The sequence below is a fragment of the Heteronotia binoei genome, chromosome 14 (assembly GCF_032191835.1).
Source record: "Heteronotia binoei isolate CCM8104 ecotype False Entrance Well chromosome 14, APGP_CSIRO_Hbin_v1, whole genome shotgun sequence".
Lineage (NCBI taxonomy): Eukaryota > Metazoa > Chordata > Lepidosauria > Squamata > Gekkonidae > Heteronotia > Heteronotia binoei.
Window position 1 is genome coordinate 16,634,603 of NC_083236.1, and position 27,297 is coordinate 16,661,899.

The 27,297-nt window shown below is 48.4% G+C and overlaps 1 protein-coding gene and 2 non-coding genes across 3 annotated transcripts in view; all 3 read right to left on the minus strand.

Annotated features, from left to right (window-relative positions):
• Positions 1-7,756: 7,756 nt before the first annotated feature.
• Positions 7,757-27,297, minus strand: part of ARAP3 (ArfGAP with RhoGAP domain, ankyrin repeat and PH domain 3) — a 90,384-nt gene continuing 70,843 nt past the window's right edge. The window contains 6 exon segments of the mRNA XM_060254499.1: positions 7,757-7,828; positions 13,506-14,108; positions 17,717-17,755; positions 18,645-18,782; positions 24,257-24,320; positions 25,518-25,553. Coding sequence (XP_060110482.1) covers positions 7,757-7,828; positions 13,506-14,108; positions 17,717-17,755; positions 18,645-18,782; positions 24,257-24,320; positions 25,518-25,553 — 952 coding nt within the window.
• Positions 21,719-21,785, minus strand: TRNAA-GGC (transfer RNA alanine (anticodon GGC)). The gene has a single exon. It is a non-coding gene; the product is annotated as a tRNA-Ala (tRNA).
• Positions 21,925-21,991, minus strand: TRNAA-GGC (transfer RNA alanine (anticodon GGC)). The gene has a single exon. It is a non-coding gene; the product is annotated as a tRNA-Ala (tRNA).

The following is a 27,297-nucleotide window of genomic DNA, read 5'->3' on the forward strand; positions in this document are numbered from 1 at the left end:
GAGTTCCTTTCTTCTCGTCATGCACATCTCTCTCTCTTCCCCCTTTTGTGCAAGGCTGGACATGCTTTTAATAATCTTTCTCCATCCTAGCTTAGATAGACAGCTAGAAGTTCTTACTCTGCCTTTCCTATCAAGAACGGAGGCTTTCTACAATAAAGGACTTCTATTTCACTTCTGAGTGACAAGGCTCAATGTGGATTTATTCCTCAAACAGCCAGAAGACAGAATCCCACTTTGCAGAAATTCAGCTCTGCTTTCCCTTCCCCAAACTCCACCTCCAGGCTCCACTCCCAAATCCCAAGGATGTCCCAACCCACAGCTAGTAAACCTGGTGGCATACCCTCCTAAATACATGGATGCAACTTTCTGCTGAGCCAGATCACTGGTCTATCCAGGTCAATATTGTCTACTTTCACTGTCAGTCTTCAGGATCTCAGGTATAGGTCTTTCACCTCACCTAGTGCTTGAGCCTTTTTTACTGAAGGTGCTGGAGGCTGAACTTGGAATCTTCCATGTGCAAAGTAAATGCTCTGCTACTGAGCCACACAGTCCCTCCCTATCCCCTACAGGGCTTGACCAACCAAGCCAACAGTGGTACAGGCTCAGAAGGGGATACATACACCTGGCATAAGGAGACAAAAATACCTTGAACTGCCCTGTGGGTGGCAGAGCTGTCCATGGCACGGGTGTCAAACATACCGCACGGGGGCCGTATCTGGCCCCCGTAGTGGTCCTATCTGTTCCAATGAGCAACTGGCTATCTGCTGTTTCCCACTTCCTGTTTCTTGCATTGCAGCTCCTTTTGCCAGTCTCTCCTATTTCCTGCTTTGCAGAGGAGAGAAAGAAACCCTTCACTCGACTGGCTGGCAGGGGAGAGAGAGGGAAAGGACTAGAGAAAGAGAGAGACAAAAATGGTGTCCTGTGGCAGCAGTCCAACAACATTTTATTCCAGGTATAAGCTTTTATGTGCAAGCACATGTCTTCTTTAGAGGGGGGGGGGGGAAGAGCCAGGGAGAGAGTGGGGGGGGGAGTGGTGAAAGGCTTTTGTCTCTCCCTACAACTGAAATGGCACTGGGGATGGTGTTGGCACTGTTTGGGTCAGGAAAACAGCAGGGGGAGAGGAGTCAGGAACCACTCCTCCACCACAGGGGAGGTGTTCCAGGATTCCGCAAAAGGTATTCCAACCAAGATACTCTAAAATGGAGGTGCATCCTCAGGGTGAACCCAGGGATGGAAGTACATCTAGTTTGGCTTTGAGTTCAGTGGGACCTATAATTATTGTGCTTACAACGGCTCTCCAGGTTGCAGAGTTGGAGCTCTGCTCAGATATTCAGCTCAGATATTCAGATATTATAGCATACTATGCTAGCTGAGCACAGTCATAACCAAATGTAAAAATCTAGAAGGATGTTAGCATTGTATCAACTTGCAATTACTTTTTCTGATGTTTCTATGAGCCAGTGTGCATCATGTCCCTCCCAATTCTCTATGACACGGTTATCGCTGTCAGGTTTTCACCGCAATTTGTTTCAAGACGCGTCTGTGGTTAGCTAGGAAATGGTCCACCTCTGAGTAACACATTATATGAACAACCAAAAGAAACATCAGCTTTGCAACTCTAAAAATGTGTGGTCTTTCTTTAAAAAAAAATAATAATCACAGAACGTGATCTGAAGCCACATTGCCTGCATGAATTTCAGCACTTCAGGGCTGGACACCTGTTTCAGTGCCTCCCGGGATATTGTTAAAGAGCCAGTTTGTTTTCCTTTCTTTTAGGCTTTGCACAAGAGTTGTAAAATCTTGGCACAGAAACCATACTTTCCCCATGTTGTGAACAAGTCCTGGGCAATCCCTGAAGTCACATCAAAAGATATATTTTCCTGATGCAAAGATCTGGTGCAAGTTTCGAGTGCTGGTTGCTTCCAAGGAGGCAAATGCCTGCTTCAAATGTGACCCACTCTCTCCCCACCCAAAGTGTAATTCTCTGCACTGTTGCCCATCATGAGTCCCAAAGGAAAGCAACAAATCAACATGTTCCCTTCATGTGACAAAGGAAAGCAAAAGGGGCGGGTGACTCTTAATATCTAGCTGCTACTAGATGAAGAAAATTGAGGTGAACAAAAACTTAACATCTCTATTTGACACTAGCATGAGATCCCCCTGTCTCTCTTCCATCGCATTTTCCCTGCATTTTTTTCATGTGGCACCTTCCCCCTTCTCTCCCCTCTCTCTGTCTGAACAAAGTTCTCTTTTGGCTCTATGAAGCTGCTTTTGTTTTGCATGAATCAGCTCTGGGACTGTCTGGAAGGCTGCTATGTTCTGCCACCAGGCCATCTGTACTTGCGACAAAAGCTACTAAAAAAATCAGTGTGACTTATGTTATCTGATAGCCATTAAATGTATTCCAGAGTAGCAGACACATTGACTTCTGAGGCTGCTTGGGTTATTTGCAACAAAAGGCTGAACTGTGCCAAATCTGGAACTTCATTTTGACATTCTTCCCTCCCTGCCTTTCGGAAAAAGTGCATTCAGCATAGCCTCCAACATTTCACAGATGAAAACAGGAACATTCTTGTGTACTTTTAACACCTCTGTTCTCATACTACGGATCACTGCCTGGGCATTCCCTCCTTCCCGCCCCCATTGCCCATTTTGCACATTTTCTGGAGGCTTTTCTCTTCTGTGTTCCACTTACTCTGAACAGATTAAGATGCGCTGGCTTCAAACGCTGGGTGTGTTCGTAAACTGGACACTTGGGTTAAATAACGTTTAACAGAATGCTTAACTTCACAGTGGACCAGCTCCTTTGTAGAGCAGTTTCTACAGGAACACACAGCCGACAACACTTTCTGAACAGGGTTTATGGGGTGGCAGTGGAAAAGAAACACCACATTGGCATCTCCTGTGTCCGTGTGCACCACGGTCAAGAAGCAGCTGTCCTCATGGGGAGATTGAACTAGAAAAGGTTCAGGGCAGGGGACTGTTAAGGGGAAGGATGTAGTCTGAGCTTGAATGCACCTTAACAGTTGTAAAAGGTATCTTGATTCTTATGTTTATTGTTATCAACTTCATGTCTAGCCCACTTTGCTCATGGAGGCTCAAGGTGGGTTACAAAATGAGAAACGCAACTCAGCCAAACAGCAGAGGCCTCTGATTAAACAGTGTAGTTCGGTCTAGAAAGAGGAGCAGGGGCGGGGCTACAAACACAAACTGGTCCAAGGCATGGCAAACTGTTATAAAGAAAGGGAGAGGAGTGACAAAGGAAGAAGGCACTGCAGGAAGAAGAAGAAGACATCCTGTGACTGGGAGTGCTGTGACTGACCCAAGGTCACCCAGCAGCTGCATGTGGAGGAGTGGGGAATTAAACCTGGTCCTCCAGATTAGAGTCCACTGCTCTTAGCCATTACACCATGCTGGCTCTCAAGGGAGGTGATTACATAGATAGATTACACTACTGTCCCTTACAGAAGCAACCCTTTATATTACAGATAGATTACACTACTGTCCCTTACAGAAGCAACCCTTTATATTACAGATAGATTACACTACTGTCCCTTACAGAAGCAACCCTTCTATTACAATATCGTTTCCATCTCTTTGTAAAAATGCCCTCCTGAGTATTTCTGGTTTGCACATTCTCTGAAATGCTACCATGCATAGGGCCTTTGGGACTGCCTCAGACAGGCCATTCCACAGGGTGGGAGCAGCAGTGGTGAATATACACAGATAAGTGCTTGTCCTTGGTAAGAAGGGACCATCGGAGCATGCGCCATCTCTATGACTTGCCATCTTCCCGGTGCTGGTAACAATATGAAATCTGGGATATTCGTCCAAAAGTTCTAGCAAGTGTGAGGGAGAGTTCCTCTTCAGTCCAACACATTCTATATTAATTGGAGGTCCTGATGCATTCTGGACTGTGACATTCTTCTTAATGAGAATCTGTTCTTTAAAAAAAATGATAAAATGCTTGTTGAATTTCTTACAAAAAACAAAACAAAAATTCAAAATAACATTTCAAAACATTACAAGTTAGTAGGCTTATATGTTCCCATATGCACAGCTTTGTTGTTGTTCAGTCACACAGTCGAGTCTGACTCTTTGCGACCTCATGGACCAAGTCATGCCAGGCCCTCCTGTCTTCCACCATCCTCCGAAGTCCGCTCAAATTCATGTTAGTTACATCAGTAACGCTGTCCAGCCATCTCATCTTTTGCCGCCCCCTTCTTCTTTTGCCTTCTGTCTTTCCCAGCATCAGGATCTTCTCCAGTGAGGGCTCCCTTCTCATTTGGTGGCCAAAGTATTTGAGCTTCAGCTTCAGCATCTGACCTTCCAGGGAACAGTCAGGGTTGATTTCCCTTAGGACTGACTGACTTGATCTTCTTGCAGTCCAAGGGGCTCTCAAGAGTCTTCTCCAGCACCACAATTTGAAAGCATCTATTCTTCTGCACTCGGCCTTCCTTATGGTCCAACTCTCACAGCCATACATTACTACATTAAAATCAGAACGCACGACTTTACAATAAAACAAATCATGTCCCTGCAGAGATTTTACAATTTCTTAAAAATGCCTATACCAAAATCCTTTCAAAATGCCTATCTGCTATCCAGGAGTCTGTTATGCTACTGGATAAAATGTAATTACAATAAATAGGGGATGTTCCCGTCCCTGAACTGTATTGTTGCCATTAGGGTGCTATTACCAAGGTTGGGGGGGGGCTTCAGTTATATAAACAGATTAAAATAATGGCACAGTCCTGAGAACAAAACAGTTCCTGACTGGGGAGGTCCTCCTATAAATTGCTTGCACATTGTCCCAGTTGACTTTTAAATAGGGTGCACATGCTTTTTAAATAGCTCTTAATAGGGTTGCTCTCTGGAGACTAAAAACTGTCTTTAATATAAAGAGTGGTTTTTTAAATAAAAAAAAACTAATGAGATACACAATCTTTTCTACTTCCAAGCACAAATATACAAACATTCATGGCTGCTCAGTGCTCCATTAATATGCACTGAGCAAACTGGAAGCATTTCTTAGTATGGGAATGAAGCCTTGAGAGAGGGAGAATGCAGGCAGAACGAGCAGGTATTTGAAGCCATCGGAAGAGCAGGCACAAGCGAAGGGTAACTTTGGGAGTTCCCAACCATTATGGCCCTGGGAACACAGAATTTATTAAGAACATAAGAGAAGCCATGTTGAATCAGGCCAATGGCTCATCCAGTCCAACACTCTGTGTAACACAGTGGCAAAAAAACCAGGTGCCATCAGGAGGTCCACCAGTGGGGCTAGAAGCCCTCCCACTGTGCCCTCCCCTCCAGCACCAAAATATTTACTTTATTTATCACCCACCTTCCTCACTATAATTCAAGGCAGATTAAATTGTATAAATCAATGCAAATAAATAGCACGATAATTTGAGATAGCTAATAAACAGTGCAATATGATTACGGTTATAAAAATTACAAATAGTGCAAAAAAAGAATCAGACCTGACATTTCAAACAATATGGAGACATAAATACAGAATCTGAAGACAATGCAATAAGAGCAGCATGATACATCTCATAGTCATTGACAGTAGAATCATAGAGTTGGAAGGGACCTCTAGGGTCATCTAGTCCAACCCCCTGCACAATGCAGGAAACTCACAAACACTTCCCCCTAAATTCACAGGATCTTCATTGCTGTCAGATGGCCATCTAGCCTCTGTTTAAAAACCTCCAAGGAAGGAGAGCCCACCGCCTCCCGAGGAAGCCTGTTCCACTGAGGAATCACTCTAACGGTCAGGAAGTTCTTCCTAATGTTGAGCTGGAAACTCTTTTGATTTAATTTCAACCCATTGGTTCTGGTTCTACCTTCCGGGGCCACAGAAAACAATTCCACACCATCCTCTATATGACAGCCCTTCAGGTACTTGAAGATGGTGATCATATTACAGTGGTCACACACACTAAATAATCCACTTTCAATCCACTTTCAGTGCACTTTCCAACTGGATTTTACTGTGTGAACTGGCAAAATTCAGTTGAGAAGTGAATTGAAAGTGGATTATTTAGTGTGTGTGACTTAAGTCACAGACTGCAGCCCTGTTGCCTTTTCAAAGGCACCTTCCCAAACCATTCTGTTCTACTACAGCCCTTTTTCCTGTATAAAAATGCCCTCCTGAATAATTATGTTTTACATAGCCCACACAATAACTGGGGGACAGGGCATCAGAATTCATGTCCCATCCTACATTTGAAAGTCCCCAAAATTTCAGAAGTGGCCTGGTGCTTGATAGGCATACACTAAGCTCCTTGAACCTGTAGAGGGCGTTGCACTGTTCTATGGCTCTAGAGTAGTCCTTGTCTTTGCTTAGAGATATGATGGCACCATTGAGGCACATTTGAAGCATCCTTCATAAAGAAGTTGAAGAAAAGAATAATAATCTGGATAGACCATAGTACATTGGCATGTTCTGCTGTGTGTGGTACAGTTCTCTTTACCACTCTCCAAAATACTCTGAAACAACCAAGCTACCCTGGAGGAAGGCAGCTCACCACAGGGATGGATATCTGATTTTCTTTATGGTTTCTATAACTGCACTCAGAAATCAAATTAAATTTCAAAAACCATATCAACTGAACAAGTAAAGTTTCTTATTTAAATTTCTACAATCCCTATGAGTTCATTTTATTTGCTACGGAAAGGACAACCACCTGGTCTATTGTCAGTGTGACAGTTCTTAGCGTCATTTGTTTCCTCCTGAGGAGCTGAATATTCAGGGCCACAGCCCAGAAATGTTTTTGCCTGGGGTTTAAAATCCTGATCCCACCCCACTCACATGAAAAAGTGTATAACAAATTAAACAAATTAGATTTTGTTGTCCTTCGATGGGATCCAAAATCCTTCCATCAGAGGGGTCTACTTCATTAAATTTCTCAGTATAAACTCCTCCCTAATTTTCTTTCTCTCTACCTGTAGATGATGATGATTATTTATTTACTTACTTGATAGTCTGCCTTCCTTGCAAAGGACTCAGTGATTGTTAGGTTATTATTGTATTGGTCTCCAAACACAGGGACATTTAGTTGGTTAAGATGGTATCATTTCTGGAGCACACTTGTTGGGTCACTCTGGTTAGTATCAGACAAGCTGGTTGCCGCGGTGGCCTTTCGGGTTTAAAAAAGCTGACCCAGGTTGAGGTGTGCCACAGTGATCAGATGGTGCCTGCCCACTGGCGGAGACAAGCACGGGCCACACACACAAACAGGGTGGAGCATTCACACCTATCCTGCACGTGCACGGCATGCCCAGGCCAATCAGACAGCTGGAAACATGCAACAGAGGCACAGTAAGGACTCTGCCAGCAGGAAGTTTCCTGTGGCTATTTAATGCATATGTGAGTCATCCTACAATGAGGTAAGGATGAGCAGGTGGTGGGGAACAGATGTGCACATTGTGGGGAGAGGGTGTCTATGGCAGGCCAAATAGCCTGTCTGATCACAACCACTGACTCCAAGCAAGGTGTCAGCAAAAGTGATTTAATCTGAATCAGAAGTTGGCTATGCTTAGGGTCATTTCCCCCCCTCAATTTCACCCAATTCTCCTTTTTACTACAGCCTCTGTCTCATGTGGTTTTTGTCCAGGTAGGGCCCATGATTCCCAGTATAGCCTTTGCTGGTGTCAAAGGGAAACCTTTCTTCATTTCTCAGCAGCAGAAAAGTTGGTTGGATCCAATCCAGTATTGACATTACTGTGTTTATAGTGAGGGGGACACTCAATCTGTGTTTATAGTGAGGGGGACATTCAATCTGTGTTTATAGTGAGGGGGACACTCAATCTGTAATTTCTTAAGGAGAGAAGACAAGTTCAACATTCACGTCTTCTTCTCACAAGGAGAGCCGGTTTGGTGTAGTGGTTAAGTGTGCGGACTCTTATCTGGGAGAACCGGGTTTGATTCCCCACTCCTCCACTTGCACCTGCTAGCATGGCCTTGGGTCAGCCATAGCTCTGGCAGAGGTTGTCCTTGAAAGGGCAGCTGCTGTGAGAGCCCTCTCCAGCCCCACCCACCTCACAGGGTGTCTGTTGTGGGGGAGGAAGGTAAAGGAGATTGTGAGCCGCTCTGAGACTCTTCGGAGTGGAGGGCGGGATATAAATCCAATATCTTCTTCTTCTTCTTCTTTCTCCTTCCTCCCCCTTTGTCCCTAAAAGAGGAGAAGCAGCTCTCGAGAAGCAAGCTGAAGGATGGGTAGGTGTGTGAAAGAGAGAGACAGAGAAAGGAAAGGAAGCAGATGCAGGCTTGCTTTTTTAATCTCTCCAGCACAAAGCAGCTATGGAACTCTCTGTGTGCCTATATGTGTGAGAGAGAGGTGGGAGGCAAGAGGCAGGAAGGAGGAAGTGAAGAACCACAGAGGGTGAAGACGACGATAACATTGGATTTATATCCCATCCTCCACTCTGAATCTCAGAGCGGCTCACAATCTCCTTTATCTTCCTCCCCCACAACAGACACCCTGTGAGGTGGGTGGGGCTGGAGAGGGCTCTCACAGCAGCTGCCCTTTCAAGGACAACCTCTGCCAGAGCTAAGACTGACCCAAGGCCATTCCAGCAGGTGCAAGTGGAGAAGTGGGGAATCAAACCCAGTTCTCCCAGATAAGAGTCCGCACACTTAATCACTACATCAAACTGGAGTTGAGGAAAAAGCAAGGTACAGCAGCAGCAGACCTGGAAAGAAAGCAGGAGGTTGCTTTGAGGGCTGGATTTGAGCCCTGAATGGGATGGATACAGCCCATGGGCTGGATGTTTGACACCCCTTGTCTACTGCATTCCCCCTCACCCAGCAAGGTAGTAACTTTCTCAAAAAAAGAGATCAGGTTAGTCTGACATGAGTTGTTCTTGAGAAACTCATGCTGGCTCTTAATAATCACAGCCCTCCTTTCTAAATGCTCAAGGACTGACTGATGATTTGTTCTAAAACTTTTCCAAGAATAAACATCAAGCTGACAGGTTGGTAGTTATCTGGATCCTCCTTCTTGAAGATGGGAACATTTGCTTGCCTTCAATCTTCTAGCACCTTATCTAATCTCCAAGAATTCTTAAAGATAATGGCCAGAGGCTCAGAAATTATGTCTGCAAGTTATTTAGTACCTTGGATACAGTTCATCCAGCTGAGGATTTAGTTTCATTTAAAGAAACTAGGAGTTTATGTACATCTCTGCCGATCCTGGGCTGCAGCTCTCTTCCCTCCTCATATGTTGTTTTTGCCACATTGAGCACCTTTTCTCTTGCAAGAGAAGACTGAGGAAAAGTAGGAATTGGGTAGTTTTGCTCTCTCTTCATCATCTGTTACAATTTCCTGTCCCCCCAATAGGCCTACCATGTCCCTGCTCTTTTTCTTAATTTGAACATAAGAACCCCTTTTTGTTGTTTTTAGCATCTCTTGTCTGCCTAAGTTCATACTGAGCTTTAGCTTTCCTAACTTTCTCTCTACAAGCACAGGTTATTTGTTTATATTCATCTTTGGTTATAAGGCCCTCCTTCCATTTCCTAAAATTTCTCAAGTCCTTAGAAAGCTGTTTATGGAGCTTGGCTTCTTTAGACTCCTCCCATTTCCCCTCATCATAGGAATCATTTGTGATTGTCCCTTCAATATTTCACTTTTAAGAAACTCCCACCCCTCTTTAACTCCTCCTTCTCAAGTATATCTGGCAATGGGATTCTATAATTCCAAAATTACAATGGTCACTACTACCCAGAGTGCCCACTACTTTCACTTCATTAACCAGTTCTTCCCTGTTGGTGAGAAGCAAGTCCAAGATAGCAGATTCCCTTGTTTCCCTCTCCACTTTCTGGGAAAGGAAGTTGTCAGAAAGACAAGGCAGGAAATTATTTGACCTTCTGTTTTAAGCACAGTTAGATTTCCAATGAATGTCTGAGTAACCGAAGTCTCCCATGACCAGTGTCCCTTCTCTTTGAGAGCTTTGTAATCTGTTCTAGGAGTATCTCATCCAAGTCCTCTGCCTGGCTTGGGGGTCTATAGCGGACCCCCACCATAACATCACTATTACTTCTTCCTTTTATTTTTACCCAGAGACTCTCAACTGAACTTCCATGCTCAGATTCACATATTTCCTCGTAAGTATATACCTCTTTTACATATAATGCAACTCCTCTGTCCTTTGTCTGTTTCTTTTAAATAAGTTGTATCCCTCCATCCTAACTGGGTCATCCCACCAAGTTTCAGTAATGCCTATTAGGTCATAGTCTCTTTCCTGTATTCCTTCTGCTTGTTTCCCATACTCCGCAAAACTTTAGAGTTCTTATGTCCAGTTATTGGCATTGTACTAGGCTTTGAATTTTTGTCTCATTCCCCCATACGATTTAGTTTAAATCCCTCATTAGGTTTGCAAGAGAGTTGAAATAGAGTGTATTTTATATGCTGTTAGCCATCCTGAGTCCTTCAGGGGACAAAAATATAAATTTGATAAATATACTGGTATGAGACAGTAGTGTCATCTGCATAAAGCTGAAAGTTGGTCTAGAGCAGGGGTCCTCAAACTACGGCCCGCGGGCCAGATGCGGCCCGCTGAGGACGTTTATGCGGCCCGCCGGGTTATGGCAAAATCAGACCGGAAGTGACGTTCGACCTAAACTCGCGTTAGCAACGCACACTTCCGGCACTGGGCTGAGGCGGCGGAGACAGAGTGTGAGGTGATACCGAGGTGAGGTGAGTTCCCAGGCCGGGGTGTGTGGTGTGGGGAAGGGAGAGAGATGCAGAAGACGGAGAACTGACGGCCCGCGGCCTTGTACAGTAACGGCAGTCTGGCCCTCCAACAGTCTGAGGGACAGTGAACTGGCCCTCTATTTAAAAAGTTTGAGGACCCCTGGTCTAGAGGCCAATTAGAGGGGGAGGAGGATGAAAGTTGGGTTCAGAGAAACTTCTAACCATTGAGTTTATGATCCACCATTCTAACCATGACACTGTACTGCATTTAATTACGAAACTAAATTTAAAGTATAATTTGCATCAAGAAATATACTTACGGCTTCTTGTAACAATGAAAATTTCTTATAAATATCCTGGGACACAATGAAGCAATGTTTAGTTCTGCGGATTTCATTGGTAGGGACTGAAGTACAGTCTTTACTCTCCCACTGAAGTCAGTGGGTCTTGAAAGTGCTTAACTGTGGATGGATCACGCCCCAGACCAGAAATAGGTCACCACCAACACAACCCAGGCCATGTTGCTTGGCGCATAGAGTCAGTTATTTGGCTAAGCATCCATGCTGCCAGTGCCCCTGGGGCACGGATCAACAACCTTCCTCTCTCCTCTCCCCATACTTTTTGCTTGCTGGCACACAAACACTTTCACAGGTAGATGTAAGGGGGGAGGGTTGGAACGCAGACTGCCTACTTTCTGCCTCTTTTTGTCAGCTTAACTTTTCTCCAGTCTCTCTGAATATAGGCTCAGTAGTAGAGCATATACTTTGCATGCAGATGGCTCCAGGTGCAATCCCCAGCATCTACTGCTTAAAGGACCATGCAGTAGGTGATGGGAACAACCTTTGCCTGAGACCCTGGAGAGTTGCTGCCAGTCTGAGTAGACAAGACTGACGGCCCCATGGTCTGATTCAGTATAAGGCAGCTTCAGTTTATATGAACATGAAGGTATTTCTGGAGAGTACAAAGGCAGGGGTATCATTGGATTCCTGGACTGAAGTGCCTCTTCCATTGCTAGTATGGTGGAACTGACATGATGGTGGTTGGAAAAAGTCAGAACTATCCTTCCAAAATACATGATAAATGGTTAGAACTTTGGAAGGAAAGAAGCAACCAAGCAAGAACGTTGCTTCTTATTATGCCTTTTGTCTGTGTAAGAGAATAAGGACAGACACAGCAAAATGCCTTGCACTGCTTACAGCAGACTGTTGGGTGATCTACACAAGAGAGTCATACACATATTTGATCTCTGAGACTTTCATGAAAGCTTTTAAAAAAACCTGCTCCAAATTCTAATCATCTTCTCAGTTCTCCCCTCCCCCATTATTTTTGTGCCACAGTGGTGCCACAAAGCACTACATCCATTAATTGTTGTTGATGTTCAATTACGTGAACACAGGTATAACGTGTATTTGACAGTGAATGTTGAGGTCCTCCACGTTAAAAATCATGATGATCCAGTAGCATTAGGGTTGCCAACTCTGGGTTGGGAAATACCTGGAGATTTTGGAGGTAGAGTCTGAGGAGAATGGGTGCTGAGGAGGGGAAGAGACTTCAATGAGGGATAATGCCATAGAGTCCACCTTCTAAAGTGGCCATTTTCTTCAAATTAACTGATCTGTTACCTCAAAATCAGCTGTAATTCCAGGAGATCTCCAGCCACCACATAGAGGTTGGCAATCCTATCTCAGCGAGTCCCTTCCTCTCATGGGTCATACACAGTGAGTCCCTTCCTCTCATGGGTCATATTTAGTGAGAACCTTCCTCTCATGAGTCATATTCAGTGAGACCCTTCCTCTCATGAGTCATATTCAGTGAGACCCTTCCTCTCACGGGTCATATTCAGGACTGCTGGTCTGGTATTATGGAACAGTCAGTTGATAGGATTACAAACTCCAGGTTTGGAAATACTTTGACATTTCAGAGGTGGAGTCTGAGGAGTGTGGTGTTTGGAGAGGGGAGAGGCTTCTATGGGGCATAATGCCATAGAGTCTACCTTCCAAAGCAGACATTTTCTCCACGCGAGTTAATCTCTGTTGCCTGGAGAAAAGTTAATTCCAAGAGATCTCCAGCCACCACTTGACGGTTGGCTGCCCTAAGTATGCTGTGGATCCATGTAATTTATACATTCCTATACAAAACAATACCTTTCAATATCCACTAAAATCAATGGGCTTAAATAGGTGCAACTCTGCTGAGGATGGCACTGTTGTATCAATCAATTGTGCAAACAGAGCCAATTGGTGCAATTCCCTCTAATGCGGCATAATTTATTCTGCAACCGAATAACACCCCGTATTCTGCTAGACAGAACAGGGCAGAGGAAGGCGCAATTGCAGGGCCCTCCAGCCTCTTCCCTAACCACAAGGCATATCCTGCCACCTGTCTGTTTCCTGAGATTGCAGCAAACACGACTCACGTGCTTGCCAGTCTCTCTTCTCAGCCGGAAGGTCTTCGAACTTAAAGCAAAAGCAGAGATTCTGAGGAAGCTGAATTCTGCAATCCACCTCACAGACTGTGTGCTTTGTATGCTGCTAAGGGAGAGTGGCACAGACTACATTTCAGAGGCACATGAGCAGGCAGGGTGGGGGAGTCCTTTCTCTGCCTCTCTTCCACCCACCCCCTCCTTATCCTCAAATGAAATCTCTGATAAAACACTGCTATAGAAGAGGGAGGCTGTCCGAAGGCCACAGGCTGCGCTGACTACTTGTCTGCCTTTCTACACCAGACTGACGCAAGGCCGCCCCACTGCCTTCCCCTTACTCAGTTCTTACAGCCCAGAGCCAGTGCTGAGCCTAGGCCCCACTTAAGAAGAGTCAGACCCTTGCAGCTGCTCTTGGTCCCCAGCAGCTGAGGAGAGGTCCTGCGATCCTGGCATTTGGGGGGCTTGGGATTTGTTCTTCTGCAAGACGGCAGTGCTCAGTTCCTCCATGAGTTTGTCGCTGAGTGAGAAGTTCTTCCTCGTCTCGCCAACCTGAGTGCCCAGGGCAGGTGGTGTCTCTGGAAGAAGGACTGGTATCACAGACCCCTGCTCCTTGCTGGAGGTAAGAGCTCTTTGGGGTGGCTCAGCTGTTCTCTCCGCTGGGCTGCTGTGAGTCACCCCTCTGTGTCTGGGCAGCCTGCTGATCATGGTGGCCTTATCCGGCTCTAGCCATAGGCCCCTCTCAAGGGAGGGGGCCTTTACAGAGTCCATCCCAGATGTTCTCGGGGCAGGGCAGGGTGGCAGGGAGCTGGGTGGCACTTGGGCAGAGCAGGGGGCTGGCTTCTTGGTCTGATCCACAGGAGGAAGCAGGGAAGGGCTAAGCTCCAGAAACCCCCCAACCGGGAAGCTGCCCACTTCCTCATAGACAGGCTCTGGCTCCTCCGTCTCGTGCTGCTCTTCCAGAGAGTCCTGGTGCATCTTCATGGGCTGCAAGGGAATGACAAGAGATATCAAAAGGACCAGCCCTTCATCTGACCTCCTGGTACTCTAAGGGACTTTTCTTTCACATTCTGGGCTCCAAGAACTCCAGGCTACACACTGGGAATCTCAGGCCTGAGGCTGGCATCTCCCCTAGGGTGAGGCCTGCTCAGACCTTGGAACCTTCTTCTGGAGCTCAAGGAAGCCAGGGCTCACAATTAGAGCCCGGGAAGCTTCCAAGTCAAGCAAATTTTGCTTTTTTCCCTTGCCTGATCAATAGTTGTCCTCCAAGCTGCAGCTCAAGCCCCCACCAGGGCCGGATCTAGGGGGGAGCAGAGGGGGCACCGCCAGAGGGGGTGTGTGCCAAATGAAGTATGGAATCCATTCTACTGAATGGGCCCATAAGGGGGCATCACTTTTTAATTTTGCCCCCCCTCAAAAACATGTAGATCCAGTCCTGGCCCCCACTATTAAGTTATGGACCCTTCTTCAGGTCTGAACTCACAAACAGATCCCTCATAGGCCTGGCCTGTCTCTGACGCTGAGGAAACAGCCAACTGAAGAAGAGATTGGATTTATATCCCCTGCCCTTCACTATCTGAAGGAGTCTCAGAGCTGCTTACAATCTCCTTTCCCTTCCCCTCTTCACAACAGACACCCTGTGAGGCAGGTGGGGCTGAGAGAGCTCCCCAAGAACTGCTCTTGAGCAGAACAGCTCTGAGAGAGTTATGACTGACCCAGGGTCATACCAGCAGGTGCATGGGGAAGAGTGGGGAGTCAAACCCAGTTCTTCCCAGATAAGAGTCCGCGCACTTCACCACGACGCCAAACGGCCAGCTGGAAAGGAGGGTGAGGCTTACCAGGTTTTTCTCACCAATGGAAACATGAGCTGGTGCCCTCTCCTCGTGCTCACATGGTTTGGAGCGCCAGGAAGTTTAGCTCCTTATCTGGCATGCACAGTCCAAGTACTCCAGGAAGATGGCCCAGATCCAGCCAGGGACTGCCTACTGAAACTTCCCACACCACTGGGGCGGCTGCTCCTGCCACATGTATCTTATGATGCCGCTGGCTGCTCTCCTTGAATAATGAAGCTCCTTGTACGCCCAGGGATAGGTTTGTAGTCACACCTCACTTGGGAGCCCCTCCCTCCTAAACAATATGGGAGCCTAATCTAGCCTGAAGTTCTCCTAAGGACTAGTGGTTTGTATTCAGTATATACCAAGCCAAAGAAATATTTTTTTAAAAAGTATTGGTATTTTTTTGATATTTATTCAGCCGAATACAGATTATACAATCCGATTCAGCTACTGAAACAGCCGTGCCCGAATAAAAACTGGTCTTATTCTGCTTTTGTTTGGGCGAAAAGACAAAGGCATTTAAAGAGACTGCAATGGAGTTGTGCTGTAACTCAGTGGCCGTTTTCGCACTAGCGTTTACTCCGGCGTAGCACCCCATTTACCTCCGGATCTTTTCCTGGTTTTCCCACCTGTTGCTCCGGCGCTGTGGTTTGCTCCGGCGCTGCAGGGGTTTCACGCCGGAGTATCTAGATCCACCTCCTTCCGGAGTTTTTGAAAACCTCCGGATCCACACCGGATCCACTCCTCGGAGTTTGCTGTGGGAAATCCATCCACGCCGGATCGACTGCTTTGTGGGCGTCACCCTCTCCCTTTCCGTCCTCCCACCCCATCCACCCCCTTGGCCAATCATCAGCCTTTCGCGGCGCTTCCCCAAAGTGCCGGCACGGCCATTTTTTTTTTAAACTTCAGTTTTGCGTAATAGCGATATTTCGAAATTAACAAATAGAAAAAAAAACCCCTCCTGGAATAGCCTCAATTGCCACTTCAATTGGTTTCGTTAGAATTTTTTTTTATTATTATTGACTTTAGTTGCGTTATTTCGCTGTTGCGTTATCTCGATAATGCGAAAACGACCATTGTTGGGGGGCGGGGGAATCTAGTGCCGGTGCGGGCCAAAGCGTTCATGTGTGTGTGTTTTAAAAAGGGAATGCCTCCCTCAGCTGTGCCACCAGGATTTCTGGACCTGCACAAAATCGCCATGTATAAAATGGGAAGTTGGAGTCCTGCATTCTTCTCCCTGGCTACATTCCGCTCGGTTAGAAAATAGACGCGAGCTCGCTCTTCACACGCGCCACAGAAGGGGAAGGAGAGAATGGGGCGGGGGGGAGCTCTGGCAGCAGGAATCAGTCAGGTCCCCGTTGCAAGCGCCAGCCGGGGAGGGGAAAGAGAGCGGAGGAAATCCCAGCTTCGCCACCTGGGAGGGAGCGAGGCTGGGAAAGGAAGAAGCTGCCACACACACACACACACACACACACACACAAACCCCTCGATTTCTCTCTCTTCGTTATTGCGATATTTCGCAACTTCAGAATTTGGGGGGGGAATTTAGTGCTAGGATTCTCCACTGTGAATGCTTCTGTTAACACATAAAGGGCTGTGGAGGATTCTACAGCTGCAGCCAATCCATAAGCAGCAGCAGCACACGTGATGCGGTTTGTCCACGAAAAGAAGGGGAGGGAACAGCTGTGCCTGCTCGATGTTACGTTAGTACGTCCTTACGCAACCAGACTTGCGCTTAAAAAAAAATGATTGACAGGGCATCGAGCTCAAGTCGATGCCAGTGGGAAAACGATTTGAGCCGGGGCTTCAGGGAAGGCGACTCCGCAAAGAGTCACTAGTGCGAAAACGAGAAAAATGATCCAGACATAATTGCGCCGCGGAATAAGGGGAGCAAACGCTAAGTGCGAAAACGACCAGTGAGTTAACTCTGAACTTGCCGAGTCATGCCGTGGTGGTGGTGGTGCAACTTGGCAAGCAAACTCAGAGGGCACTGGAACTTTAAATGCCTTCTGAACTTGCTGAGTTCGCCCACTGCCATGGCAGTGTGACTCAGTGAGTGATTTCCCAAGAGATTTAAACTTTAAATGCCTTCTGAGTTCACTTGCTGAGTTGCACCGCAACAGTGGCATAACTCAGCAAGTCGGAACGACTGCAGAATTCCGTTATATTTTATGGGGATGGTCCCCATAAGGTATAATGGAACTGAATAAATTTAGGTTTCCTGAATACTTACCAAAATCCCAGTACAATCCCAATACTGGGATTTGGGAATATTTGAGAATACAAAAATTTTTCATTTCCAAAAGACCCGAATTAGAAAGATACCATTTTTTTTTTTTGGCACACCCCTACTGAGGACATAAACAGGAACTCTGCAAGAGCCCGCCTGGGGTCTGGAATGGCTTCCACTTATGTCAGGAAGGCTGGTGTGGCCCATTGTGATAGGCCACTGGTTAGATCCAGCCAGATGCCCCCTCTGCTCTAGATTCCCAGGGGAGTTGGGCCCCAGGAGTCTGAGCTGTCAATCCTGAATTAAGCCTGGCATACATCAAATGAGGCAGAGAATTATTTGACCTCCAGCTAAGCCTGCCTCTGTGTGCCTCACAGCATGGACAGCTAGGTTGTGGGAACAAAACCGAAGAAGCAACGCCTTGAGGGAAAGGACTGAAACCTCCCCAAAGTGCAAAATGGGGGTTGCTGACATGAGGCATTGAGCTCAATGCACCCTGGCTAAATGTGTAAAGATACACAAATACTTACAAAGAACATGGATAATGTCCTTCGCGTATGCAGACGACGCTGGAAACAAAGACAGAGAAGAAGCCATCACCCCACGGCACAGAGAGAAAAGCGACAGGGCATCATGCAGACAGCTCCTGAGAGGCTCTTTTCTTGGGAGAAGCAGCAATGCTGATTTTGTGAGTTTAAGCAGATCACGAGAGAGAGAGCAGGAAGGGATGAATCAGTGCTCAGCTCTCATGGCCCTTTCTTACATGCCCAGAGTAATGTTGATTGCCCAGGCCAGATTCACCCAGGGATCCTGGAGGTTTTTTGCTTTCTTCGGGTCACTGAGGGAGTGGGGGGAAGTTGGTAGTGAATGTCTTGCATTGCACAGGGGGTTGGACTAGATGACACTCCAGCTGTGCTCCTATGAGAAAGGGGGACGGTCTCTCTCCTTAGAACACTCTACTGTTCTGTCCATTGTTCAAGAGCAGAAGAATTACTTGGGGATGGCACCTCGCACCCCATGAAGGGATGACTGTGGTCTCCCACTTGGAATTGAGCCCTCCGCAGCCAGCAGCTGATCTGCTCAAGGTGAAGTGTCACAGTAAGCTGGGAGAGGCTTGGTTTGATGTAGCTAAGTATAGGCCTCAAGGTCAAGACTTCTACTCACCCCTCAGGCACCGGCTTTGCGAAGCAGGCTGGAGGTGCTTACCCGTGAGCAGACCCAATGCCTTCCAAAGGTCTGTTGGGACGTCAGGAGGAAGTGAATCCTCTTTATAATGAGGAGTTGCAAGAAAAACTTAGCACTGGCCATCGACTCATTTTGGAATCCGGCATGAACCATACTAGCTTTTATCAGGACACATCCAGTAGAAGGGCACGCTTTGCGAATGATTATGCCCTTGAGTGCCATTGCCCTGGTTTCCAAGCAGAGCAAAGGGTTTCCAGAAGAAGTCAGTCTTACCAAAGTCTGGTTAGCAGAGAGCATGATGGGATTGGTGCTGTCTCCTCGCAGAGGGATCAAGGGCATGGTGCCAAACTTCTGCTTGGCCAGGTCAGAAGAAGAGTGTCGGCGCAGGATCACAGGGCGGATGCCATCGTGCTAAGGGAGGCGAAGCAAAGAAGAAAGGTTTCTTGCTGTTTCCAGTTGCCGCATAGCAGGCTTACCCTCTCTCATGTCAACCACAGCACATTTTTCGCTTGTCCAAGTTGGTTCGTTTCTGAATTCTCAGCATTTCTTCCCTCTAAACACATGGATATACCTGTAAACTATTACATCCTAATGTTCTAGGCTGAAACATGGGGAAGTTTCCCTACCCAGAGCCATTGGGTGAGATGCTGTGATGTCACAGAATGCCTATACACCAGCTCGTTGCTAAGAGAAGAGACCGCAAGGAACTACTGTTTGCCCCAGCGAGGTAAACAGTAGCTCCAGAAAGCCATTTGGAATTAGAAAAAATGGTGTGTGAGGACGGGGACGGCAACTACACCCCCGTGACACCATTATAATTAGGGCCCTGCATGTTATTAATGCCCCCCCCCCAAAGTCTTCTCAGGCCCTAGCCTTCAGTTTCATAATTTGAGTTGAGCTAAGAAGCATGTCCAGGTCAGAAAGAAGGAACTTTTGATCATTCTAGTAGGTGCCTTCAGAAGAGGCTGGCACGGCATGTGGAAATAGCACGAGGACCATGCTTCATAAGAACGTAAGAGAAGCCATGTTGGATCAGGCCAATGGCCCATCCAGTCCAACACTATGTCACACAGTGGTCGGTCTGTCTGTCTGTCTGTCTATCTATCTATCCACACTGTGGCTAATAGCCACTGATGGACCTCTGCTCCATATTTTTATCTAACCCCCTCTTGAAGCTGGCTATGCTTGCAGCCGCCACCACGTCCTGTGGCAGTGAATTCCACGTGTTAATCACCCTTTGGGTGAAGTACTTCCTTTTATCTGTTTTAACCTGACTGCTCAGCAATTTCCCTTTCTCCAGGCACTCTCCTTTCAAGGGCAGGAGCTTTGCCTTCCGAGAGGTAGGTCTGCAGCTCCTAAGGAAAGGCAACAAGACAAGGATCCCAGACCTGACCTCACGCTGCTTCTGGCATCTAGTCCACAGACAGGACACCGTTCTGCAAGAGGCAACACATGAATCTGCCTTATACTGAATTAGACCTTTGGTCCACTGAAGTCAGTATTGTCTACTCAGGCTGGCAATGATGCTCCAGGGTCTCAGGCAAGGTTTTTCACATCACCTCCTATCTCATCCTCTCAGCAGAGATCCTGGGAGATGTAGGCCCTCTAGCAGCTCCTAGGCAGGCTTCTCCCTGCTCTCCAGGCGGCGCTAGGCCTCAAATCTTGACAACATCAAAAGCCTGTGGAGCCTGACGATGTGGACAAGATTCTTAGAGAGATGAGACTTGTCGCCCGTGTTCTCCACCCTCGCCCTTCCTGGCTGATAAAAGCTGCCAAAAGCAGCCTGGCCAAGTGGGCAAGAGAAGTGGCCAATGCTTCCTTGAGGGCAGGAATTCTGCCACCCCCCCCCCATGCTCAAGATCTCTGCTGTCCCTCTGACTGGGTGAAGAGGTTTTGGAGGGAAAATTAGCCCAAGAAGGATGGGACCTGAGAGGAAAGCACAAACAGGCCTGGCTGGGAAGGCGGCTTGTTCTCTCTGAAAAAGGCTGCAGGAGAGATCCCTTACCCAAGGAGTGAGTTTTGGTATTTGGGAAGGGAGCATGCAGCAAGTCATGTTATGTTAGGGCTTTTATTTTTGTATTGCACCAACCTTTACTGTATATATATTTCATTGTTGCAAGTTTTTATTACCCACATATTGTTTGAGCACTGTAAATAAACTGTTGTTGTTGTTTAACTGCCTGGGCCCTCACGTCTCCTTGGTCATGGTTAAAAGGTTTTACTAAAAGGAAGATACAGGGCTGGGGTGGATGCTCTGGGCTCTCCCAGAGGGGTGGCAGCTAGTAGAAGGCCCTTCCTGGTCCCCTGCTGTATGACGGATGTGAACAGGAAAGACGAATCATGCCCAGCCAGGCCTGGCTGCCCCTTCCCCACCTGGTTTCCTTCTCTGCTGCATTCTTTAGTAATCCTTTGGTAATTTCTGGTTCCAGCTCACAAGGGATGCCAGTAGGGTTGCCAAGTTCAGCTAGGGGAACTCCAGGAGATCTGGAGGTGAAGCCCCAGCAGGGTATAATGCCATAGAGCCCACCCTCTGAAGCTGCCGTTTTCTCCAGGGGGAGATCCACTGTAATGCCAGGAGATCGCCAGGTCTCACCTGGAAGTTGGTGACCATAGAGGCAAGATATACGACTGCTAGCTGTGGGGAAGCTTCTCTGATAAACTTCCGCAAGGGCACTCTTGCCCCTATGAGCCCCCAGAACAGAGGGGGAGGCCCCACACGAGAGAATAGCTGGGTAGTGCTACTCCACTTCCTTTAGCAGCAGCCGGAAAGAGGATACTCCTTCCTGCCCTCCTGTCCTGCTGCTCTTAGGCTATTCAGCAGCAACAGGGAAGAATCCCCCCCTCAACAATTACAGTCAGAAGTCTGGGCTCCACAGACACGCAAGCTCCGCCCCACCCACCTCAGAGCCAGCGAACAACCTGAGCTCAAGCAGGTTTGCCTGCTGACACCTTACCATCAAAGTGCCCTGATGAGGCAGCATCAAGTGAGAGGGAAAATGAGCATTTATGACCTTCCATTACCACCTAGTGGCCACTTCGGATATAACTACTGAAGCCCTCCCGCACCCAGTACTTTAAGTGCTTTACTTTTAACCTGAGACTGCAGTTTGAACGTCTGTGCAGACCGGCGCAAAGGAAAACGAAGTTCTGCATATTAGGATGGGGGAAACCTCACGGTGGAGAAAACCTGACTTGCCTCCCACTCTCCGCACCTTGAACATATGAAGCTGCCTTATACTGAATCAGACCCTTGGTCCATCAAAGTCAGTATTGTCTTCTCAGACTGGCAGCGGCTCTCCAGGGTCTCAAGCTGAGGCTTTTCACACCTATTTGCCTGGACCCTTTTTTGGAGATGCCAGGGATTGAACCTGGGACCTTCTGCTTGCCAAGCAGATGCTCTACCACTGAGCCACCGTTCCTCCTACATATGAAGCTGCCTTATACTGACTCAGACCCTTGGTCCATCAAAGTCAGTATTGTCTTCTCAGACTGGCAGCGGCTCTCCAGGGTCTCAAGCTGAGGTTTTTCACACCTATTTGCCTGGACCCTTTTTTGGAGATGCCAGGGATTGAACCTGGGACCTTCTGCTTGCCAAGCAGATGCTCTACCACTGAGCCACCGTTCCTCCTACATATGAAGCTGCCTTATACTGACTCAGACCCTTGGTCCATCAAAGTCAGTATTGTCTTCTCAGACTGGCAGCGGCTCTCCAGGGTCTCAAGCTGAGGTTTTTCACACCTGTTTGCCTGGACCCTTTTTTGGAGATGCCGGGGATTGAACCTGGGACCTTCCGCTTCCCAAGCAGATGCTCTACCACTGAGCCACCGTCCCTCCCCCTTAAGCAATGCTCTCCCTGCAAAGAGGCTACTTGCACAGGCAACCAAAATAGAAGCCAAATTCCTGCAAGACCGAGCCCTGCAGGCGAAATCCTCTGCCTGGAGTCCCCACATGGAGGCAAGGCGGTGCCTTTCACTGTTTTGTGGAGCCTCAGCAGAGATGGGGGCACAGGAATGCTGGGGACAGGGAGGTAAAGGTAGAGAGTGAGGCATGGTGCTATTACAGGCGGAAAATGGACTCAATGTAAAGGTCTGTTCAAAAGGAGCAGAGAGTTTGAAGACCGCTTTGGATTCCTTCTAGCTGGGCTTCATAAGCCACACCCCAGAGGACTGTATGCTGTTTCTCAAAGTCCAGCAGGGGAAGGCGGAACATGCTCTTTATTCGATAAAGGAAGTACAGAAAGAAGCCAGAAAGCTTTTTGGCAACATCATCCAGTCCAGGTTTTTCCTACTGGACAGAGGGCCAATTTTGACTTATAAAAAACACACTTAATTATGAAGCATCCCTGATGGAACCATTGCATTTGCAGGCTTTCCTGGGAAAGGGCACCAAAATGCAGGGAAAGAAATAGCGGGTGTGGAGCAGGACAGTAGGTGCGCCAGCCCCATCACTACTGTGCCCTGGATTATAGGGACTCCACCTCCTGGGTCCCCCTTCCTTGTCTGATCCAGAAGGCCCATTATTTGACTTCTCTCTCTCTCTCTCTGGCAGACAGAGGCGGACTTACACATGAGCAGGGAGGAAGGCATCACTTTTCTGCCCCTCCCATTTCATCCTTGAGTGTTACTACCTATGATGTCTCCTCTCACCCTCTGTCAAGCTGAAGAACATTTTCGCCGGCAAAGAACAAGGCTGCATCTCCTAGAACAGGGATCCCCAACCTTTTTGACTCTGCAAGCATCTTTGGAGTTCTAACATGGTGCAGTGGGCAAGGACACAAAATGGCTGCCATACAACAGTAGCCTCTGAAGATGGACCCAGCCACAAAATGGCCACCACAGCTTACCTTCCGTCACTTGGCGTAGAGCCTTGTGCTCTGATGTTAACTGCTGCCAAAGCAGCATTTAAAAAAATCTGCTCAGCTAATCAGAAGCCTCGCTGGAGAAAATTCTCACTTTCCCCTGCCCACTTTGTAAAAGCATTTCGTGGGCACCAGGCAGGCCCCATGGTGCCTACAGGCATCACACTACAGACCATGTAGTAGGAAATTGCAATGGCCTAGAATACCTGGCACAGGTAAGCTTCTCAAATGAAGGAGGGAGAGTTAAAGTGTACCTGAGGATGGGCCACAGCAGTAACATCTCCTAGGTTTGCCCAGTTATTAGCTCATGCAATCCGAAGAATTACCACATTTTTCGGTCCATAAGACGCTCCGGACCATAGGACGCACCTTCCTCCTGGGGGGCGATCCGCTGCCTCCGCCTCCGATCCCAGCGCTTCCCCCCGTGCCTGCCTGCCTGGCTCCAGCTCTGCTTCCAGCAAGCGCTGGGATCGCTCCACGCTGCCCCACCGCAAACCCAGTGCTTCGCAAGCGCCGGCTGCGAAGGGGGCAGCGTGCTTCCTCTGTGCCTGTCTGCCTGGCTCCAGCTCTGACGCTTACAGCAAGCTCCAGGATCACTCCCTCTTCCCTCCGATCCCGGCGCTTGCTTTAAGCATCAGAGCTGGAGCCAGGCAGACAAGCACGGAGGAGCGCCGGCTGTGGAGGGGGCAGCGTGCTTCCTCCGTGCCTGTCTGCCTGGCTCCAGCTCTGATGCTTAAAGCAAGCGCCGGGATCGGAGGCGGAGGCAGTGGATTGCCCCCCCCCCGGAGGAAGGTACGTCCTATCGTCCCTTCGCTCCATAAGACGCACACACTTTTGCCTCCACTTTTTTTTTGGGGGGGGGGGGGGGAAGTGCGTCTTATGGTACGAAAGTACGGTAGATGGCTGAGATGAGCCATACCACCAGGGTCATTCACACGTATTTGACTAACAGTTACCTGAGAACAAGCCAATGTGCATAACTTTGGAACAAACGGGAAACTACCTGCTGTTGCTCCTCAATACCCACCTGGGCTTTCAGGATGCTGGTGGTCCAGTCCCACAGCTCAGATTGCCCTGTGCATGCTAAATACCTGCAGGAGAGAGACTGCTCGTCACTGCTAGCGGTCCATTGCACTCTCTGGGTCAATAGTGCATGCAAACAACTTGGGGGACCTTTTCCCAGAGGAAAATATGGGCAAGAACATGACAAACTTTGCTGGGTCAGGCCCAAGATTCTCTGGATTCAGTGTTCTAGTTCAACGGCAGGCAGCCTGATTCCTCTGGAATTTTACCAGGAAGGCATGACCGCCTACCCCAGTCACTTGTCTCTTGCAGCGGGTACTTAACAGGGTCTGATCGCTCCCTATGAAAGTTCCATTTAGCTTCTACAGCCAATATCCACTGTTCAACCCGCAATATAGGGCCCTATGGTCTTTCTTGTGAAAAGATCAGGGGAAAGCTCCGAGTATGTGGAATTTCACTAGTCACACAAAAACAGTTTCCTAAAGGAGACAAGGAACAGCACACTGTTGTCTGCCTCCAGAATATCAGACCAGGACTTGGGCAAGCTGGGTTGAGGTTCCCCCTCTGCCATAGGACCTACCTCACAGGGCTTTTGTGTAGAGGGTAACACAGAGACCAGTTTTGCACTAGGCTTGTTCCAGGTGGAGAGTCCTTTTGCTGCCGGCGCTTCTCTTGGTTTTCGCACAAGCTGCCCCGGAGCTGCAAGTTGGCGCGCCACTGTTCCACAGCGAGCAAGATCCTCTTACAAGCGGCTTCTGCTTGCCACAGAAAAGCGGCGTGCCAACTTGCAGCTCTGGGGCAGCTTGTGCGAAAACCGAGAAGCGCTGGGGCAAAAGGGCTCTCCACTCAGAACAAGCCCTAGTGTGAAATCGGTCAGAGAAACAGTTGCAGTGCCCTGAAGTCTTTGAAGGAAAGACTGGGTAAAATCTGTGGCATAAAGAGGAATAGAAGCAGAGCTTTTACCAGGCCCTGGCTGCTCCTCTCTCAGTGCCTCAAGCGCTGTGGGAGATGGTGTGCAGTGGCCACCAAAGGTGGAAACAAAGCCAAACCTTTTCCTCACTGACTCCCACAGTGAAGGATGCCATTAACAAGGAAGAGGGCAGCACATTTTCAGCCATGCCACAGGGCAAAGCAAAGTAGACAAGCAAGCCCTTTGTGATGGCCGTCTTCCCCTGCCACCGTCCCCATGTGAGGGAGGCTGAGTGGGGTGGCAGGCTCAGGCCCCCTCTGCTTGAGGGAGGAGGTTGAGCAGAACAGATACTCACAGCTGTTGTTTTTCTAGGATCAGAGTGAAACTCCACCTACAATAAAGACAGGGAGAGTGTTGGATTCAGGCGGGCCACTGTGTTGGTCTGAAGCAAGAGAAGGAAGTCTGAGTCCAGTGGGACCTTTAAGGCCAACAAAGTTTGACTCTGGTGTGTGTGTGTGTGCACGCTCTGAAGAATTAAACTTTCTTGGTCTTAAAGGTGTGACTGGACTCAAAAGTTTGTTCTAGGGAGCGACAGATTAAACCAGAATCAAGGACAGCTGAGGGCCAATAAAGGCCTGATGGGGGACTGTCCTTTAGATCTGAACATGTAGGATGGGCTTAAAACTAGAGGAAAAGGGGCCTGGAGGTGAAGGTAGCAGAATTTGCCCCCTGCCGAGGATTGCCAGCTCTGGGTTGGGAAATACCAGGCAATATTGTGGGTGGGGCATGGGGAGGGCAGGGTTTTGGGACGGAAGGGACCTCTGCAAGATAGCAAAGCAGCCATTTTCTCCAGGGGATCTTAGTCATCTGGAAATTAATAGCAGGAGATATCCAGGTGCCACCTGGAGGTTGGCAACCCCACTGCCTGCCAGCTCACTCTCCCAGAGCACTGCTTTCCTCGGCTGTGCCCAGGGCTGGGAATGTCCTTGGCTGGGGAGAGGTGAGCTCATGGCCCCCGTTTTCTTTTGTCACCCCCTCCACATATACCCACCCACCCACCATTAGGGCAGGCTGTCTTTAAAATGTGGTAATACCTAGCTTGCCCTCAAGGGGCACAGGAGAACCACTGATGCTGGGGTGGGGTGGCTGGGGGCGTGCGTGGGGATGAGGCAAAGGACATTGGTGGCAAACACATTAAGCACTTCTGTGCGTCAGCATGGCTATGGGACATTACAGGCAGGGCCAGTCCTAGGGTATGTGGCGCCCCAGGCAGACCAGCCACATGCTGCCCCCTGTGGAGGATGCTAAGAGAGCGCTACAGAGACTGTGCACCGGCCAGAAGCCCTCCCCGCCCCTCTCTGATGATTCCGATCATCAGAGAGGGGCGGGGAGGGCTCCTGGCTGGTGCGCAGTCTATGTATTACACTCTGAGCGTCCTCAGATGTTCAGGGAGCAATACAGAAACTGAGTGCTGGCCAGGAACCCACCCCACCCCTCTCTGATGATCGGAATCATTAGAGAGGAGCAGGGAAGGCTTCTGGCCGGCATCTGAGGACGCTCAGGGAGTGACACAGAAGCTGTGCACCAGCCAGGAGCCCTCGCAGGGCAAAATTTGGGCATTTGCCTATGGTGCCGGGCCAGGAGGGTCCAATTTGGCATCCTCCCCAACCTGGCACCCTAGGCAAATGCCTCGTTTGCCTAGCGGGAGGGCTGGCCCTAACCCCAGGCAATCCCAGCTCTCCTCAGTGTGGGAGTGTAAAAACTGCACCACTGGAATCCTGAGCTCCTTTTCTGTACAGATGAAGTGCTCCGGTGTACATGTTAAAGGTGATATTTCAGTTCAAGGGCACCTCAGAGATCAAGATTTTTGGGATATGAGCTTCTGTGAGTCAAAGCTCTCTTCATCAGATATGTCAAAGGTTTTGTTAGTCTGCCTCCAAAACGGGCAATGTGAAGGGGACTAGGTGGCATGTAACTGACCCACACGTATCCCAGCAGGGGTAGCAACCAGTGTGAAGGAGCTCTGGGACATGTTTAGGGGTCTGCCTACAGAACAAGCACCCAGCCCAGCAGCCTCACCGCCAGGAGATCACAAGAACGTAAGAGAAGCCATGTTGGATCATGTTAGGAAATAC